The sequence below is a fragment of the Cynara cardunculus genome (assembly GCF_001531365.2).
Source record: "Cynara cardunculus var. scolymus isolate 2C chromosome LG 4, CcrdV1, whole genome shotgun sequence".
Classification (NCBI taxonomy): domain Eukaryota; kingdom Viridiplantae; phylum Streptophyta; class Magnoliopsida; order Asterales; family Asteraceae; genus Cynara; species Cynara cardunculus.
Window position 1 is genome coordinate 10,825,796 of NC_037531.1, and position 16,841 is coordinate 10,842,636.

Here is a 16,841-nt window from a genome sequence, read left to right on the forward strand (position 1 = left end):
TCAAAATCCATGAATGAAACCCTACGGTTTCTTCACCAAAAACATATTGAATGATGTTTTTGAAAATAAAACTCACTTTATAATCACAAATAGATGAGAATGATAAGCAGCAAATTTCAAACTAAGAATTAGGGGTGCTCAAAAACCCAACCAACCCGATCAACCCAACATAACCCAACATGAAATACCTCAACCTGAAGCAACCCGATGTCTAATCGAGTTGCAAAATTGTCAAACCAGAGGTACTGGGTTGATATTGGGAGAGGTACTGGATTGATATTGGGTTATTATTATTTGAACCCAATCCAACCCGATGAACCTGATATCCTTTTATTTCTTGGATTTAATATGATTGTTGAATTTCTATTAATATGTACGTTAGACAATTACACTATCATGTATGTTATTCATATACATATATTTTCAATATATTCACATCTTTATATAACTCATTCGTATATATGTTCAATAACTGTGAACATATATATGTAATTAAGAAAATTAACTGAATGTGATATGCGTAAGAAGTATGGATAAGTTGTATCAAATGATTAATGATGAAAAGAAAGTATGAGTAGAGAAATAACATATTCTAGGTTAGAAGAATATTTTAATGTACCAAAGTATCAACCCGACCAACCCGTACGAGTTGGGTTGCACTTTGGTTCGGGTTAGGTTGAGTTAAGATTTTTCAAACCGCAAGCATTGGGTTGGGTTGTTCAAATGTCTTCAACCCGATTAACCCAACTCATGAGCACCCCTACTAAAAATCACAGAACCAATTCTTCCTCCTTTTCTTCGACTTTCTGTTTGCTTCGAACACAAATAACACACAAAAGACTCTTCCTCTTTTTCTTTCCTTACAAAACCCAACTAACAAACAAAATATCTCAATTGAACTCCTTTTCAAAAAACTAGAAAGGTATTCGCGCAATGCAGCGAGATATATCTAGATTTTAATTTTTCATTTTATTTATTTTCTATGTCGACATAATACGGTTTTACGTGGTTTTAGGAAATGATAATATTTTTATTTTTGAATGAAATATAAATTTGTAAAAAAAAATATCGATATTAGTATTAAATTAACTATTTAAAATTTCTCGTTTTCTGGCTCAATTTTTTAATTTAGATTTAATAACAAAATAATTCATTTTTGTTTAATAATATAATTTTTATAAGGATGATAATTAAGTATTTTGTTTGAACTTAATAATTATTTTAATTATATTTTAATTTTTCATATTTAAAAGAAAATGTTTATCCTGTATTTGATTATGTTATCTGCAGTTAATTACACGAATTCAAAAATAAAGTTTTAATAAATTATACTCACACACAATTTATTTGTATTATTGAATTTTAAGTAATACGAATCAATAAACAGTACTTCATGCATAAAAAATTATTTTTAAAGTTTTTGTCAAATGCTTTATAATATAATATAGATATGAAGCGGTGTTGCTTAAAATAATTTAATCATATTTTCAAAACAGCTCCTCAACTTTCTGCCACTATTCAAAAGCAACCCCAAACTTTTATAACCTTCAACCCGGTTATAACATATATCCATAATTATCAACGACATTTCGTCGATGATCCATTGCTGATTATGATTTAATTTTAAAAAATATATATATATTTTCTATGTAAAACACATAACCCGTCATAGTTATCTAAAATATCAAATATTTCCAAAAAAAATATTAAAAAATATTGTTATATCAATTTAAAATGTACGTAATCTAACTAGGGAGAGGGGGAGGGGGTCCACCCGGGAAATCTATATATATATTAAAGGAGAAACCAAGGTTGATGACTTGGCTTCTCCTAAAGGTTGGAAACTTATTTATCTTTTTTTCCATTCATCTTCCTTTATTCTTTTTTTTTTAATTTCACATTCTAATTTCTATAAACATTGATTATTCATTTATGTTTGCATTTAACACAATCTTTTCATTTTCCCTAACTCTTCTTCATAAATTGTTCATCATTCAATCTCTTTTTCTCCATCTCCATCACTATCACTTGATTTGTTTTTCATTTCACTTTTCTCCATCTCCATCACTTGATTTGTTTTTCATTTCACTTTTCTCCATCTCCATCACTTGATTTGTTTTTCATTTCATAAATTGTTATTTTTCAATAAATCTATTTTCAAGTTTATTTCGAGAAGACCAATTCAGGTATGCGTTCCTTTTTATTTTTGTTGGGATTTTATAATTTTGTTTTTTTTTTTACTTTTCTCTTCTATGATTTTCCTAAGTTTTCTCAATGAAACGGAGAGTTTGTTCTTGACAACACTTTTAGAGTTTTCATGGCAACAATGGTTCGATTAATCGTCTGATGATAGAATCTTGGAAGTATTACAAACCATGATGTAGCCTCAACAAATTTCAACATATTTTTGTAATGGTTATCTTTTTCATGTATACTTTGAGAAAACTAATGTGTGTATGCATTCCTTTTGACTTTTATTGAGATTTTTGAAGTTTTTTTGTTACAATTTTTCATGTAGCATCACCAAACTTCAACATGCCCTTTTTAAATGGTTATATTTTTTTTTTCAGGTTTATTTCGAGACGATTAATCCGAGTACGCAATTCTTCTTAATTTTGTTAGGATTTTAGAGGTTTTCTTTAACTAATGTCTTCTACATCTTTTTTAAGTTTTTTTTCCCAATAGAACCAACAATATGTTTTTAGCAATTGTTTTAGAGTTTGGTTGACAACAACTATTCCTCATGGAATCTTGAGAAACCAAGTTTAATGAAAAACCATTTTTCATATTCATCTTTTATTTTCTCATTTATATTTTACATTAAAATGTTTTCAACATACAATTGTTGAAACTTTTTTTTTTCAAATTCTATTTATTTTAAAATATTTTCAACCGCATTAATCGTTAAAAGATTTCATTTTTGTAATTTAAATAATCTATATATAAATATATATATATTAAAAGAACAACCGATAATGATAAGGTGGATTCATATATCAAAGGTAATATTGATTATTATTAGTTTAATATATAAATGTGATCATCGACTCATTTAGCTAACTTCAATAATTTTAAAAAGGATTATTGTCACCATGCAACGCATGGTGTCAAACACTAGTGTTGCATAAAAGCAATAAACTTGGCCAATAATGGGACATGTTGAGTTAACTGCAAAATGTACTCGGTTTGTTGTAACTTTAAGTCTGTCCTCATCTTACGTTTGATCTCCATCTCAGTCCACTACTCCAGCTTTCGCAGTTGTTGGTCCACCTATAACTTCGCCAGCTTTTCTTTCAATTTGATTGTCTGCAAATATTCAACATTTAACAAAAATCAAAATTTGTTGGGGATCAAAAGTAATGACATCATGGATATAAGAAACATACATCCATGTAAGAACACTGGTGCCTTCATGCCATCTCATGGGATTAGTTTCTTTTGGTTGACCGTCTAAATGGAATACATTAATTATTTTACATTACAATTTATTAGTAGAAAATTAACGAATTGCATTTTATCTTAACTTTGTTACATTTGTCATGGGATAAGATGTATGCAAACCTGACTTCTACCTCTTCAAATAGTAGAACGGGTTGTTCTCATGAAGACCCCAAAAAATCACAAATGTAGATCTCACTTAACGAAATTCTTATGATGTTTAAAATCCTAAGATTTATATGGTTTGACTAGTTGCTTATACAGAATGGTCAACATAAACATAGTTTTCCAACTGTTGAAATTATACTAGTGAAAAATATCAAACTACTCGTATCGTTTCCATAACTATACATGTAATACCATTATACATGATTATAAAATTCAAACAGCTTAAGCTTCCAAAAGACTTGATATTACTTAACTAGGAATCTTTAACCAACAGTATCATGAATCATCATTATTTCGATATATAAACTCCTCCTATATCTCTATCATCTCTATATAAACATTGTTTCTATGGAGTGTACGCCTCCTAAAAGGTAACTGAGGCGTGCAAAGGTTTCCTCGGGATGACGGAGATTGGCCCTCGAGTGCAAAGGCAGGAGGGACTCATAGACAAGAAGCAATAACCATTTTATTAAAATTAATTTAGCAGAAAAAAGAAGCCTTTTACCTCAAATATAGCCTGCCTCATATGTACCAGCGAAGTGGTAGGAACTTCCCACCAAGAAACAATTGCTAGTTCCCGTACTGCCCATAGTGAAAGTAGCATCTAGAACAAGAAATTTCACCCATAGGAAGGTTCATAGTGAATGTCCCTATTGTATCTTAAACCTCTTTGCAACTTATTTATACAGTAGAAAACACCCAGATGAAGGTTCATACTTAAACCTAATTGTCAAAGCATGTAGCTACAAGACCACAACCAATGATTTGCAACTTGTTGTAAGGTCAAATTTCAACTCTCATTCTACACCCTGTATAGAGTCTAGCACTATCTTTATCTTCTTTATGGAATGGTTCTATCTTCTATCTTCTATATTATTAAAGGAACAACCACAACCAATGATTTGGCGATGGAACATTTGAGTACTTTTAAATTTTTGAATAGTGGTGGATTTGGTTGTCCCACCTCGGTGAGAATATGAGAGCTTAGAAGAAGGAAGTATGTTTATTAAGGGAGGATGTGATGCCTTTGTGGAAACTCATGAAGTTGACGCCTCTTGGCCAATGCTCTAAACTCATATGATTGGCTCATTTTGAATGACCCTCTAAACTCATGGGGTTGGGGTTGACCTTCTATTTGCAAAAAAAAAAAATAAGTATATTAAAAATTAATTAAATCACTTATATAAATCATTAACATCTATATCAATGTGTCAAAAGAATCCCTTACCTTAAAAATAGCTTGTCCCTCAGATGTACTAGTGATGTGTTAGGAACATCCATCAAGAAGCATTGCTTAAACTCGAGTTTCCTATAGTGAATGTAGCATAACAAGCAAGAAAGTTCACATGACAAGTGCCAAGAAACTCCAAAATCTCAATACACTCGTGTCAATAGGATTTGCACACCAACAACACCCATTCCTCTTCATCATTGTTATACTCGAGCTGGAAACATTCTTGTTTGTATCTTAAACCTATTTTCAACTTCTTCGTAAAGGTGAAACCATCCAAATGAAAGTTGATACTTAAACCTAACTTTGTCTTCAGTGTATTTACCATTTACACTAATGTTTTATCATTCATCCCCCAAAAATCTCTATTTTTGGATTTTTAACACCATTGAAGCTCGAAGAGCTTGATGAACTACAATTGTCAACGAGTCGTTTGATGATTATGTCATGCTTGAAGAACTGGACTGGATATACTCATCAATGTTGTCTTCACTGGTATCCATACCATCATCAGCAACCATGAAACTTGAGCTTTGAGAAACAAAATGACAATTAGATGTCTTTAATTTCAATTGACCATCAATTGGACTGCATCTGTTGCATCCTTTTAAAGAGGGGGTGTTGAAAATGTCCAAGTGTAACACCCGTGTTTGTGTCGACCTTTTTTATGAATTATCACAGATATTTACGTATGAAACAATGTTATTTTTGGAGTTTACTTATATATGTTTACCTTGAGGGGGTTTTAGGGTCGAAAGAATAGAGAAATCAGGGGTTTTCGGTCCTTCGAGGGGTCCCAACAACTTCCCTTTCGACTTGGGTAGGGGCCCAAGTCCCCTAACTCACTTGAGAATTGAAGCAAATATGAAAAAGGGACACAGTGAGTCACACCACCTGGGTCGTGGCATATGTCGTGTAGAAAGGCAAGGGGCACGGGCTAAAGGTATGGGCGACCTAGGTCGTGGCCAGGTTTGCGGCACTTGCCCAAACCCGTTTTTAACTTGATTTTTTTTACCTAGTATCATCATGTTTTCTTCCCCTCGTCTCTCTTACTTCATTTAAGGGAATTTTGGGAGCTAGAAAGGGTCTTTATTGAAGATCCAAGAGCATTGTGGTTTGTTCTTAGAGTTTTCATTGAAAGGTTCGGTTTGATCCAAGAGCATTTGAGGTTTGTTCTTAGAGTTTACCAACTCACCCTTGCCGTCTTACGACCGAGCTAATAAATTTAGCTACTCATAACGGAAAGAAAATTGCAAGAAATATAAATTGCGCTAAATAAAGGCATAAAATTAAATAACGGAAAGTAAATGACGGAAAGTAAATGACGGAATGTAAAGAGCGAAAAGCGTAATAAATAAATGACGGAAAGTAAATTGCAAGAAAGCGTAATAAATAAATGACTGAAAGTAAATTGCAAGAAAGCGTAATAAATAAATGACGGAAATTAAATTGCAAGAAATAAAGAGCAATTAAAAGAAAAACTTGGAAAAGACTTCTAACAAAATGTTGCTTATACTTTTAGAGAGAGAAAAAACCTACAAGTAGTAAGATAACTACTTCAGATATTGAAGGGATGATCAAAATACTAACCCCAATATCTCTATATATACTAAAATAGAGGTGAGGAAAAATAGACAATTAACACAAAATTAGATTTAAAGTAGCTAAAAGTACAACTAAAACAAAAAGTTAAAGGTCTAATTGTACTATGTTCAAACAACTAATTTCCAGATATTTAAAATAAATACAACTGGAAAATACAAAAATGTATTTAAAAAAGTCAACTCTTATCATGTCATGTAGCTCCTAGCTTTCTATCTTTGATAGCTCCACTCGTAGGTCATGTTGCAGCAGTCCAGTAGCATCAACCAGCTTCAATATGTCCTAAATAAGTTCACATTAGCCTATTATAGAGTAAAAACAGGTAAATCATTTACTCTAGCTCCATAAACAAAGAAGTGGAAAATAAGAGAATAAAGTGACTCAATGTTGGGGTATGAATGAAAAATATCATATCTAAAAGAAAAGAAAAGAAAAGAGTGTTTAAGCACTAAATAATAAGTGCATATCACCCACGTTGACGAAGAGTTGAAAGATTGAGAATACGAAGGTTGGTATATGAAATGAGGAGAGACGTTTTTGAAAGTTAAAAGGGTTAGTTAATTAAATATACCTTTTGGCAAACCCTTTTCTTGAGAAAAAAAAAAAGATAATGGAATACAAGTAGATATATGAAATCAGATTTACAAAAATAATCAATTAAAGCAAATGTTACAAGGAAGATGATGAGAATTGCATTCGGACTTGCATAGTAGTCTGTTTATACAAAAAAAAAAAATAGAAGTATGGAAATAAACAATGAAATCAAATGTTGCACTGTTGTTAACATGAATTTTGATCGATGCATGACGCATGGTGCCAAAGACTAGTTTCTTTAATAGAAAAGTAATGTAAACGCTTAGTTTGTTTGTCAACAACCCATACAACATCATACCCTCTTCAATCTATGGGTGTTCTAACTACAAAGTCCATCATCATGTATAAGATCCCACTTTCATACATGATCTTCGATATTTCTTGACCACCATTAGCTTTTGGAGGTTTGACTTTGATCCACTGACATGTGTGACATGTCTCATCATAGCGGTCAACTAACGTTTTCATTCTTAGCCACCAATACATCAACTTCAAGTTCTTATACATCATATCGTTACTAAGATAAGTTTTAAGTATTTAAAGTTATGGGGTTCATTTAATATTTTTTTTCCAAATGCACCATATTTTAGGATCCATACTCTCATGCCTTGAATCTTTTAATGCCATTGTGTGGATCCTATAATGCACCATATTTTAGGATCCATTAAGCACCAAATGTATTTGATGATCTTATAATGCATTATCATCTGTCTTACTGTCAAGATCATAATTTGTTCAATTTTCACATGTTTCTTGATTTTGGTGCGGAAACCTTTGGATTATTTGCTATGTTTTCTTATACGTCATCGTATGCATGTAATGTGTAATTTGTTTCTTGTAGCTGAAATTATAATTACTCCAGTGATCTTTTATTTGGATATCTAATGAAATATTTAAGTATATTTGATCAATTTTCAAGAACAAACCTTTTTGATCAACAATCGAATTCGTCAATTTGCCTTTCTTGTCTGTTTCCGTCATGGAAGGTGTTATCTCGATCACAAAATTTGAGTAGAAGTAGCAAACAAGAAATGAAATGGCAAAATGAATCAGTGGGTATGAATTGCTATCAACATATACGACTAATAATGAAATACACAATTGTGGTAGATTCGTTAAATTCAATAAAATTTAATTTCTTAAATCAGTATTTGTTTCAAGTGGATAAGAAATCATGGAGGGGAGGTCAACAACAGTGTGTAAGGGGAGGGGATCGTTGTTAGTGGTGTGCATGAGGAAGGATGACTGGATGAGGTCGAGTGTGAAGGGACAACAGGGAAACACAATGAATTCGACAGTATGGGGAGCCAATGATGCGTGATGTTGGTAAGGTGGGGTCAATAAGGGTGTTGTCAGTGGGAGGTAGGTGTCGGTGGCAGGTGTTGTTAATGAGAAAAGTGTCGATGAAAGCACTCGAGTTTAATAGTTGTATGCTACAAGTATAATGGTATATACTGGTATTTTACCTCGGATCTGATGTAAACGGTGTTAGAAGTCAAATGACCTTTTTTGGGCTTTTTACCATTTTATATAACATCCCACAAAAATTAAACTATAAATGTAATAAAAGAAACTGTGGGGGGTATATGGAAATAAGTGGGAAAGTGATGGACTTAAATGTAAGTTAGAGAGACTTAACTATGAAACAAGTTCCCGCTTCCGTCGTTGGTCTTAGATTCACACAAAACCCAAATATTCCAACGACAACCCACGGAGCGGTTTCATTCCCCAAATTGCTTCCATAATTATTGTTCGATTGAATCTCTTCTAAACCCTCATAAATTCTTCGTTTTGGGTCCGCCATTTCAATCTTATTTTAACCTAGATCTGTAAGTTGTCGCCTCTTCTACCCTCGTTTTCTTATAATGAGATTGTTGTGTTACAATTTCGTTTAAGGTGATGAATGGGATCATTTTTGTTGATCTTTCTGATTGGTTTTGGTCGTGTTTCCGATGGATTGGACATGCTCAATTTGTGGAATTTTGTTGGGTGAGTTTGATCAATTTCTTATGCTCGAGGGTTTTTGTTTTGAAGAATTATTTCTTAAACGATAAGTATCAGCAACTTTGATGTTGCAAAAGCATCAAAAGTTAAGATGAATTTAATCTGCATTTTTGTATCAGAAATTGAAAGATTTTGCAAAATCAAACTCAGCCCCTGCAAGCTTTACCATAGTGATCATGGCTTCTTTCATCTTTTTTGTGGTTTCTTGAAGAATAGTCAGTGCTTTGATGAGCACCATACTTCATAAATTCATGTTTTTATTTCACTATTTAATATTTGATATCTTGATATGTGCTCTGTAACTTCATTGTTAGTAGACGGATTATCAGGAATGTGATAATTACTTGTTCCAGTGACTTTACTGATTGTGATAGGAGTAATTGATTTTAGATTGAAGGGCATGAAGCCATGAATGGATGCGGTTGCAAGGCTTAAGTTGGTATTTGTGTAGAGAAGTTAGTGAAGTAGATCGATTGTTCTTACCTTAAAACTTATTTTTGTAACTTTTAGATTACATTGACTGATGGGCTAAGATTTATAGTCTTGTTATATCTTTCCAAATTCCGGGGTGCTTTCATGAAGGGAAAATCCGTTGAGGTATATGACTAGATAACCAGCAATGGTCTATTATCCAGGTAATGCTTTGTTTTGTCAAAAAATAGTATTAATTGTTATGGGCCTCTTAGTTTCACTGATTACTTACCACCAGCTCTGGACCTAATAATCTAAGGGGATGTTTGGTTGGTTTTCCATTAAGCCCTGTGTGGATATAATTGTATGTATGGCTGTATAGATTGAGAAGGTTTTTATTTGGGAGGGTTTTTTCATAGATAGAAGGAGCGTATTTTTTAAGTCGGAGGGGCAGGTTTGGAAGAAACTTGGCTTTCTGCATATAGCTTACCCCCTAGAAGCTTACTGAATGAGCCATTTTCTATATCATTAAGCCACTACCAAACAGTTATTTATAGCTGACCGAATAATCTGTGGGTCCAATTAAGCTCAGTAAGCTACTCACAGATAGGCCCTACGTTGGTTAAAAAAATAAAATGAATGTTGCTCATATGGGCGCAAGATTATATTGCCATTCTAAACTAGAATATAAAACCATACATGATTGTGTTGTACCTGATTTTTTAATGATACTAATTGGCTTAATCTCTGCAAAATTTTGAAATGTTCTTGGTTCTTGTTTTTCAACAGTTTTCTTCAGAGTTAACAACTGTCATAGTAGCAGCCGAGTGGTCATGCATTACTTGGGTGCAATCTTTTAGATGGTTTGGTTCTAAACTTTCTTGATATTATGGAGAAGGAAGACTCAACTGTGGAAGAACTAGTGGGTTCTCCGGCTCCTGAGAATGTGAAGGATGTAGATGCACCCGAGGAGGAAGATCATAGCATAGATACTCTTACTAAGAACGAGTTATCAGATGACGAAATGGTGGGAACTCCTACTGATACCAACGAAGAACGCCTGGAAAAGGCGCCTGAAATTCATGAAGAAGATAAGGATGTAGAATCTTCAACTGTGAAACATTTGTTAAACAATGAACTTGAGGAAATTACAGCTGATGGCCAGGAGCTGGCATCTGGCATTCATAGAGTAGACCAGGAAATAGAAACTTCTAGTAAGAGCCATTTGGTGGATGGTGAAATTGAGGATACTGCAACTGATATGGAGGTAAGAGGTCAAGAAGAGGATGATTCTACTCATAGTAGCACATCCTCTTCTCCGTTCCAGCTCTCAAATTCTAAAAACTCGATCGATACTCTCACTGGTGAACCAGATATTCAGAAGGAAGGCCAGGAGAAGGAAAATTCTATAACTGATACTATACTTGGTTCTACTGCAACTGATATTGAGATAAGGAGTCAGGAAGAGGATAATTTTACTGATAACGATACATCCTCTTCTCCAATTCAGCTCTCAAATTCTGAGAATTCAGTCGATGCTCACACTGTTGAATCGGATATTCAGAAGGAAGACCAGGAAAAACATAATTCCATAAATAAACCTACGGTTGATTCTACTTCTGAAGAGGGTGAGATATTGGATAACATGAAGGATAAGGAGGATAGGGAACCCTCCTCTGAAATTATCACAGTCAACCATCACTCTGGTGAAAAGATGGAAATGGAGATGCGTCATGTTCAGGAAGAATCTGAAGATGAAGCTTCTATGCACATAAAACCGAAGGATGTTAGCCATGCCACTTCTGTAGAGTATGGTGAAAAGATAGGTGATGACTTGAATGATCGGCAGGGGATCGCTGAAAATTCCTCCTCTGAACAAACAGGGGATATCAAAACGGACGTCAAGGATAATACTTCTAGCAAGGAGGAAGAAAGCTCTATACGTAATGGAATTCGGGAACCTGAGGTGGAAGCTAACAGTGCTGCTTGGCCTGGAAAGGCTGCAGCTCTCACAAATTTTGTAAAATTGAAGAGCTTATTGGCAGTCTCCAACGTTTTCCGTCGTCTTTCTAGAAGAGTTGATGGACATAATGATCCTGATGATAAAGACAAGGATATTAACAGTGAAAACAAGAATGATAAGGAGGTAAATTCAAGTGAAGGAGAAAGCCAACTAGTCAGTCAGACAACACTAGAGAAACGTGGATGGAGAGCTCTAAGCTTTATTGGAATCTCACTTGAAAAGGATCAGGGAAACAAAGCTGAGTTAAAGGAGGTGGCCCTTGAGTCACTCGACTCAATAGCAATGAAAGGAAGAGTTGTATTATATACGAGGTTATGGTGCCAAGATTGCAAAGAGGCAAGGCTATTTTTACGTAAGAGAAGGCTCAGGTATTCTGAAATAAACATAGATGTATACCCTAGTAGAAAACTGGAGCTAGAAAAGATCACTGGCTCTTCAGATGTCCCCGCAGTGTTTTTCAATCAGGTCCTTATTGGAGGGTTGAATGAGCTAAAGGCTTTGGATGAGTCTGGTCAGCTTAAGGAGAAAATACAATATGTAACTACCGAAGGGCCATCACCTAAAGCTCCTCTACCACCATTTTCAGGCGAAGATGATGTGTCTAGTAGCGGTGTTGTAGATGAACTAGCAGTTATAGTCAGGAATATGAAGGAATCGATTGTTGTTAAGGATCGATTTTATAAATTTCGCAGAATAACCAATTGCTTTCTGGGTTCAGAAGCTGTAGATTTCTTAACAGAAGATCAATACTTGGAACGAGAAGAGGTACAATACCTTTTCTTTTTCTATCTTGCACATTTAATTTGCATGGCTTGAAATAATTATTTCTATTAGATTCCTACAACTTATCTCCTCCACCTTCATTTCCATGCTTATTGGATGCTCTTTTTGTTGACAAACCTAAAGCAGGTTTTGCTTTTTCTTTGATTCTGTACAAATTCATTTTACCTCTACCAATTTTTCTTGGAACACATAGAAGCAGCATCTTTGTGGATTTGCCACAAACTTCTTATTTTTATTAGTCGGCTTAAATTTAAGCGTCTCAGCTCTCCACTTGTGGTTAAAATAAGCTGCTGTCAACACAGGTTATAAAAGAAATTCATAATCTTTTGCTAGTGATCTTCACACCTGGCTAGAAATGATGTTAGCATCAATTGAACTGGCACTTCCATAGGGCACTATTTATTGGGTTTTTAAACTTAGTACATATGGTAAATATTTTGGATGTTATTGGTGTTTTCTGGTTTCTTTGTACTCCTTCCTACTTCAAATGCTTAAGTTGTAATTTTATTATGATAAATGAAACCAATTTGCAAAATATATAGGGAGTTTATGATTTACACCAAATACGAGGTGAAGTCCATCTACTTAAGAAGGGGTAGGAAACTTTCTTTTAAAGTTCCATTGTGAAGGTTTAAACATAGGGTGTGATGCATTATGTATCTAATGCAGGCACAGGTGACTTAAGTACGCCCTGTTTGTGGGACTTCTGTACTACTATTGTTTTCTTTTGAGAAAAAAGAAAAGCATTTTCAACTTTAGCTTTAATTCTTGCTAGGCTTCTATGCAAAGTGTTTACATATATATATATATATATATATAGGTAGGTAGGTTGACAGGTAGCTACAGAAGAGTTTTTGGTATGATCTATAACAGCCTGTTGCTTTGCCGATTGTATGAGAAGTTTATGTTTGTTAACAAATGAATCTTGATTTAAGTTACGGACAAGAAATGTCTACAACTTTCTTACAAGATCTCATCGACAAGTTAGTATTGTATTTTTGGTAGTTGAAATGAATGTCGAATCCATGAAATATTATGTGTGGATTCAAGATGTTTGTAATGCTTAGTTAGCAAGTGTGTCCTTAGTTTTACATTTTTTTAACTTGGTGGTAATTATGTTATATGCCATAGTTTGTCATAATTGCGAAGTGCTCTAATTTTTTTTCTTTAATTCCAAATAGGCTATTGAATTCGCCCGCAAACTTTCTAAGGAACTTTTCTTTCGGCATGTTCTTGAGTGAGTACTCGTATGTTTCTTTGAGCTCACATTCCCTTCGCCCCTTTCTATCCTTTTACTTTTGTTTCTGACGGGAAGTTGATATTTCTTTTACAACATTTTGTGCCTAAACATAGTGAGAATACTTTTGAAGATGGGAATCACCTTTACCGATTTTTGGATCAAGATCCTGTAATAAGTCAATGTCAAAACATTCCAAGGGGTATTATTCAACTGAAGCGACAGCCTCTTGTACAACTTTCTTATAGGCTAAAATGTTTGCTATATGCCATTATTGATGCCTATACGTCAGAGGATGGAAAGCGTGTTGATTATAGAACCATCCATGGGAGTGAGGAGTTTGCAAGGTTGGTTAATGTTCTTTAAGCTTTAACAGTTTTAATTTGACCACATGGATGATTATATATTGACTTGAAGCATCCATTATAGGTATTTAAGGATTGCAGAAGAACTTCAAAGAGTTGACCTCAATAGAATGGTCAAGGAGGAAAGACTTGCCTTCTTTATCAATCTATACAATCTGATGGCTATTCATGCAATACTCGTGTGGGGTCATCCCGAAGGAGCATTGGATAGAAGAAGATTGCTTAATGACTTCAAATATGTTATTGGTGGGTGTGCATATTCGCTTTCAGACATTCATAATGGCATTTTAAGATCCAACCAGAGGCCACCATATACTCTCATCAGGCCATTTGGTATAACAGATAAGCGCTTTAAGGTGACACATTCAACTGCTATTTCAGATGATTGAATTACTTCTATAGTTGAATTATGGATGCATGCAAGTTTGTAACTGCAACTTTGTTAGTTTTGCCTTATATTACAACCGAGTGAAATTTTTTGATTCTGTGTTGGCACAAAGAATTCATTGAGTTGTTTATATAGATATATAAATGTTTCAGGTGTCTCTTCCCTATCCTGAGCCTCTTATCCACTTTGCATTGGTTTCTGGAAATCGATCTGCACCTGCTCTTCGATGCTATTCTTCTAAAAACATTGACGTGGAGTTGTCGGAGGCTGCTCGTGACTTCTTACAAAGTGGGGCATTCATACTGCATTTGGACTCCATGACCGTATCAGTTACTAAAATACTCAAATGGTAAGTAATGAAAGAAATGTTTATTAGTTATCTCTTTTGTACTTTTGCATTGGGAACCGTTTATCTATATTCACGCTCACACTTTCGGATGTATAGAATAAGCTGGTCCAAGATTGGGTTAAGTATCTTCTAACTAGAAATGTCTGCTAATTGATACCGTGAGCTGTGACATGATGAAGTGTAAAACTTTTTTTAGTATATAATGTTTATATACGGCAAATGAACTCATGCACCCTCCTCACCTATGGTAGAGACTACGCTCTACTAGCAAGGCAGATACCACTAAGCCAAAGGCCCTTTTGTTGAAGCGTGAAACTTTCATGGCATAAGTCATAACGAAGGTGTCTTGCCATATTTTATTTTATACTCCCTCCATCCAATGTGTCTATTTTTCTTTCTTTTTTCCTGTTGCTTGCTATTTACTAGTCTTGGTACTTATTTCATTTTCGCTCACACTTTTGCATGCACCGGAGGTTTTCACAGATTTAGCTGGGGTAGAAGTTTGGTCTGCATACATCACACCCCTAGGCCCCAGACCCTACTTTCGTGTGGGGTATACTGGGTTGGGTTGGGTTTACTCCCTGCATCCCCCAAAAAAGCAATGCTTCTGTATTTGTTAAGGTTTCAATCAAAATTTACCAATTAACCTTAGCAATAACTTCAAGGTATTTTAGGTATTTGATCATTAGTTAAAAGAGACTTATTATGTTTTAGCCAAATGTTGAAACAGAGAGAGTGGTTTGTTCGTTGAGCCATTTTCTGTTCTCTTCATTTGTGAATCAGTTCATACTTGCAAGATACTAAACTATGTTAACACCTGTAAAACCACAAATGGCGCTATATTCATATTTAGCAAGAAATTTATAGAGCCAATTATATGTTTCTCAACTTTATACCATGAATTACTGTATTCATATCTGAATTAATACTTCAAATGTTCGGATCCCATTTGATTCTTGGAGTTATTTAGAATTTAAGCTACATCATTTGTTTTCATTTTTTTTCTTACATGAAGAGGACTTATGTTTGTTACTTATCAGGTATAGTGTTGATTTTGGGAAGAATGAAGTGGAGGTACTGAAACATGCTTCAAATTACTTGGAAGTTGAAAAGACACGAACTCTATTGGAATTGCTTGATAGCACTCAATTAAAAGTGGTATATCAGCCTTATGATTGGAGATTGAACAGCTAACATCAGCTGTAGCAACTCAGATTGGAATTGTAAACAAATACAGGTCAAGAAAATCCATCCTTCAAGTTCCTTAATTCAGCCCTCCAATGGAATTGCAGGTACTTGTCATGAGAGCTCTGTTGTAAATCTTGTTCATATATACCCCCCACCCAATTGTGAAAATTTTAGGGGTAGGGAAGGGAGGTGTTTTCAGAAGAGGGTCTATGCCTGTATGCAATTTTTTTCCACTCATGCCATGGACTTTGGTAAAATGACTTGATTACAGTTTGCCTCTTTTGTCTATGGGTTATTTAGGAGAATAAGCTTCTGACAGATTTTTGTAATGACCTTTTGAGCTGCCTGGCAGAAGAATGTCTATTCCAAACACAAGAATGCCTCAAAATCTGTCAGAAAGTCATGCATTTAAAAAATCAGTCAGAAGATTATTTCTACTAAATAACCCCTTGTTTATCCTTAGTGAACAACTTGGACGCAACCCCTCTGTCTTTTGAGACGGAGGTAAAGATCTTGTACATCTTACCTCCAAACCCTACGTGTCAGGTGGGATATACTGCATTTGTTAGGTTTGTTTTAGTTTAGAAGAAAACATCGCAACATGTCCACTTTTCACAAATTTTTTTCTTATTTGTGCAACTTGAGTTAGGGTTCGATTCCGATGAGAATGAAAGTTATGGTGAGAAGGGTAAGAAGGGATCTCCACCCTTTGATTAATCCTAATTGAAGAGAAACAATAGATCAAGTGTAATGAGATACACCGGATCAACTCCCTTCTAAAGTGCGATTCATGGGTTGGTTTGAGATTAAAAGCGATAAGGGTCCAAATCTCTTCTTACACTTCTCACATTAACTCTTATTCTCACACGAATTCTTCGTCGCTTAAGTTAATTCTCCTAATCTACTCTTTGGTCTGGTTAAGAGATTGGATTATATTAAAATTAGAGTTTATTATTTATATATCATGTCCATGGATCCATTTTCCCCCGAAGGCTTCTGTCGGTTAGTTCTTGGGATGCATCACTCCCCATTTTCAACTGTAAATCTTCTTGCCCTTATG

The 16,841-nt window shown here is 34.4% G+C and overlaps 1 protein-coding gene across 1 annotated transcript; it reads left to right on the forward strand.

Moving 5' to 3' along the window:
• Positions 1 to 10,337: 10,337 nt before the first annotated feature.
• LOC112510857 lies at positions 10,338 to 15,994 on the forward strand. The gene is made up of 6 exons (XM_025116205.1): positions 10,338 to 12,236; positions 13,436 to 13,491; positions 13,608 to 13,838; positions 13,921 to 14,212; positions 14,397 to 14,593; positions 15,634 to 15,994. Exons 1-6 carry the CDS (start codon positions 10,338 to 10,340, stop codon positions 15,785 to 15,787), a joined length of 2,829 nt encoding a protein of 942 aa, XP_024971973.1. The 3' UTR covers positions 15,788 to 15,994.
• The last annotated feature ends 847 nt before the right edge of the window (positions 15,995 to 16,841 follow it).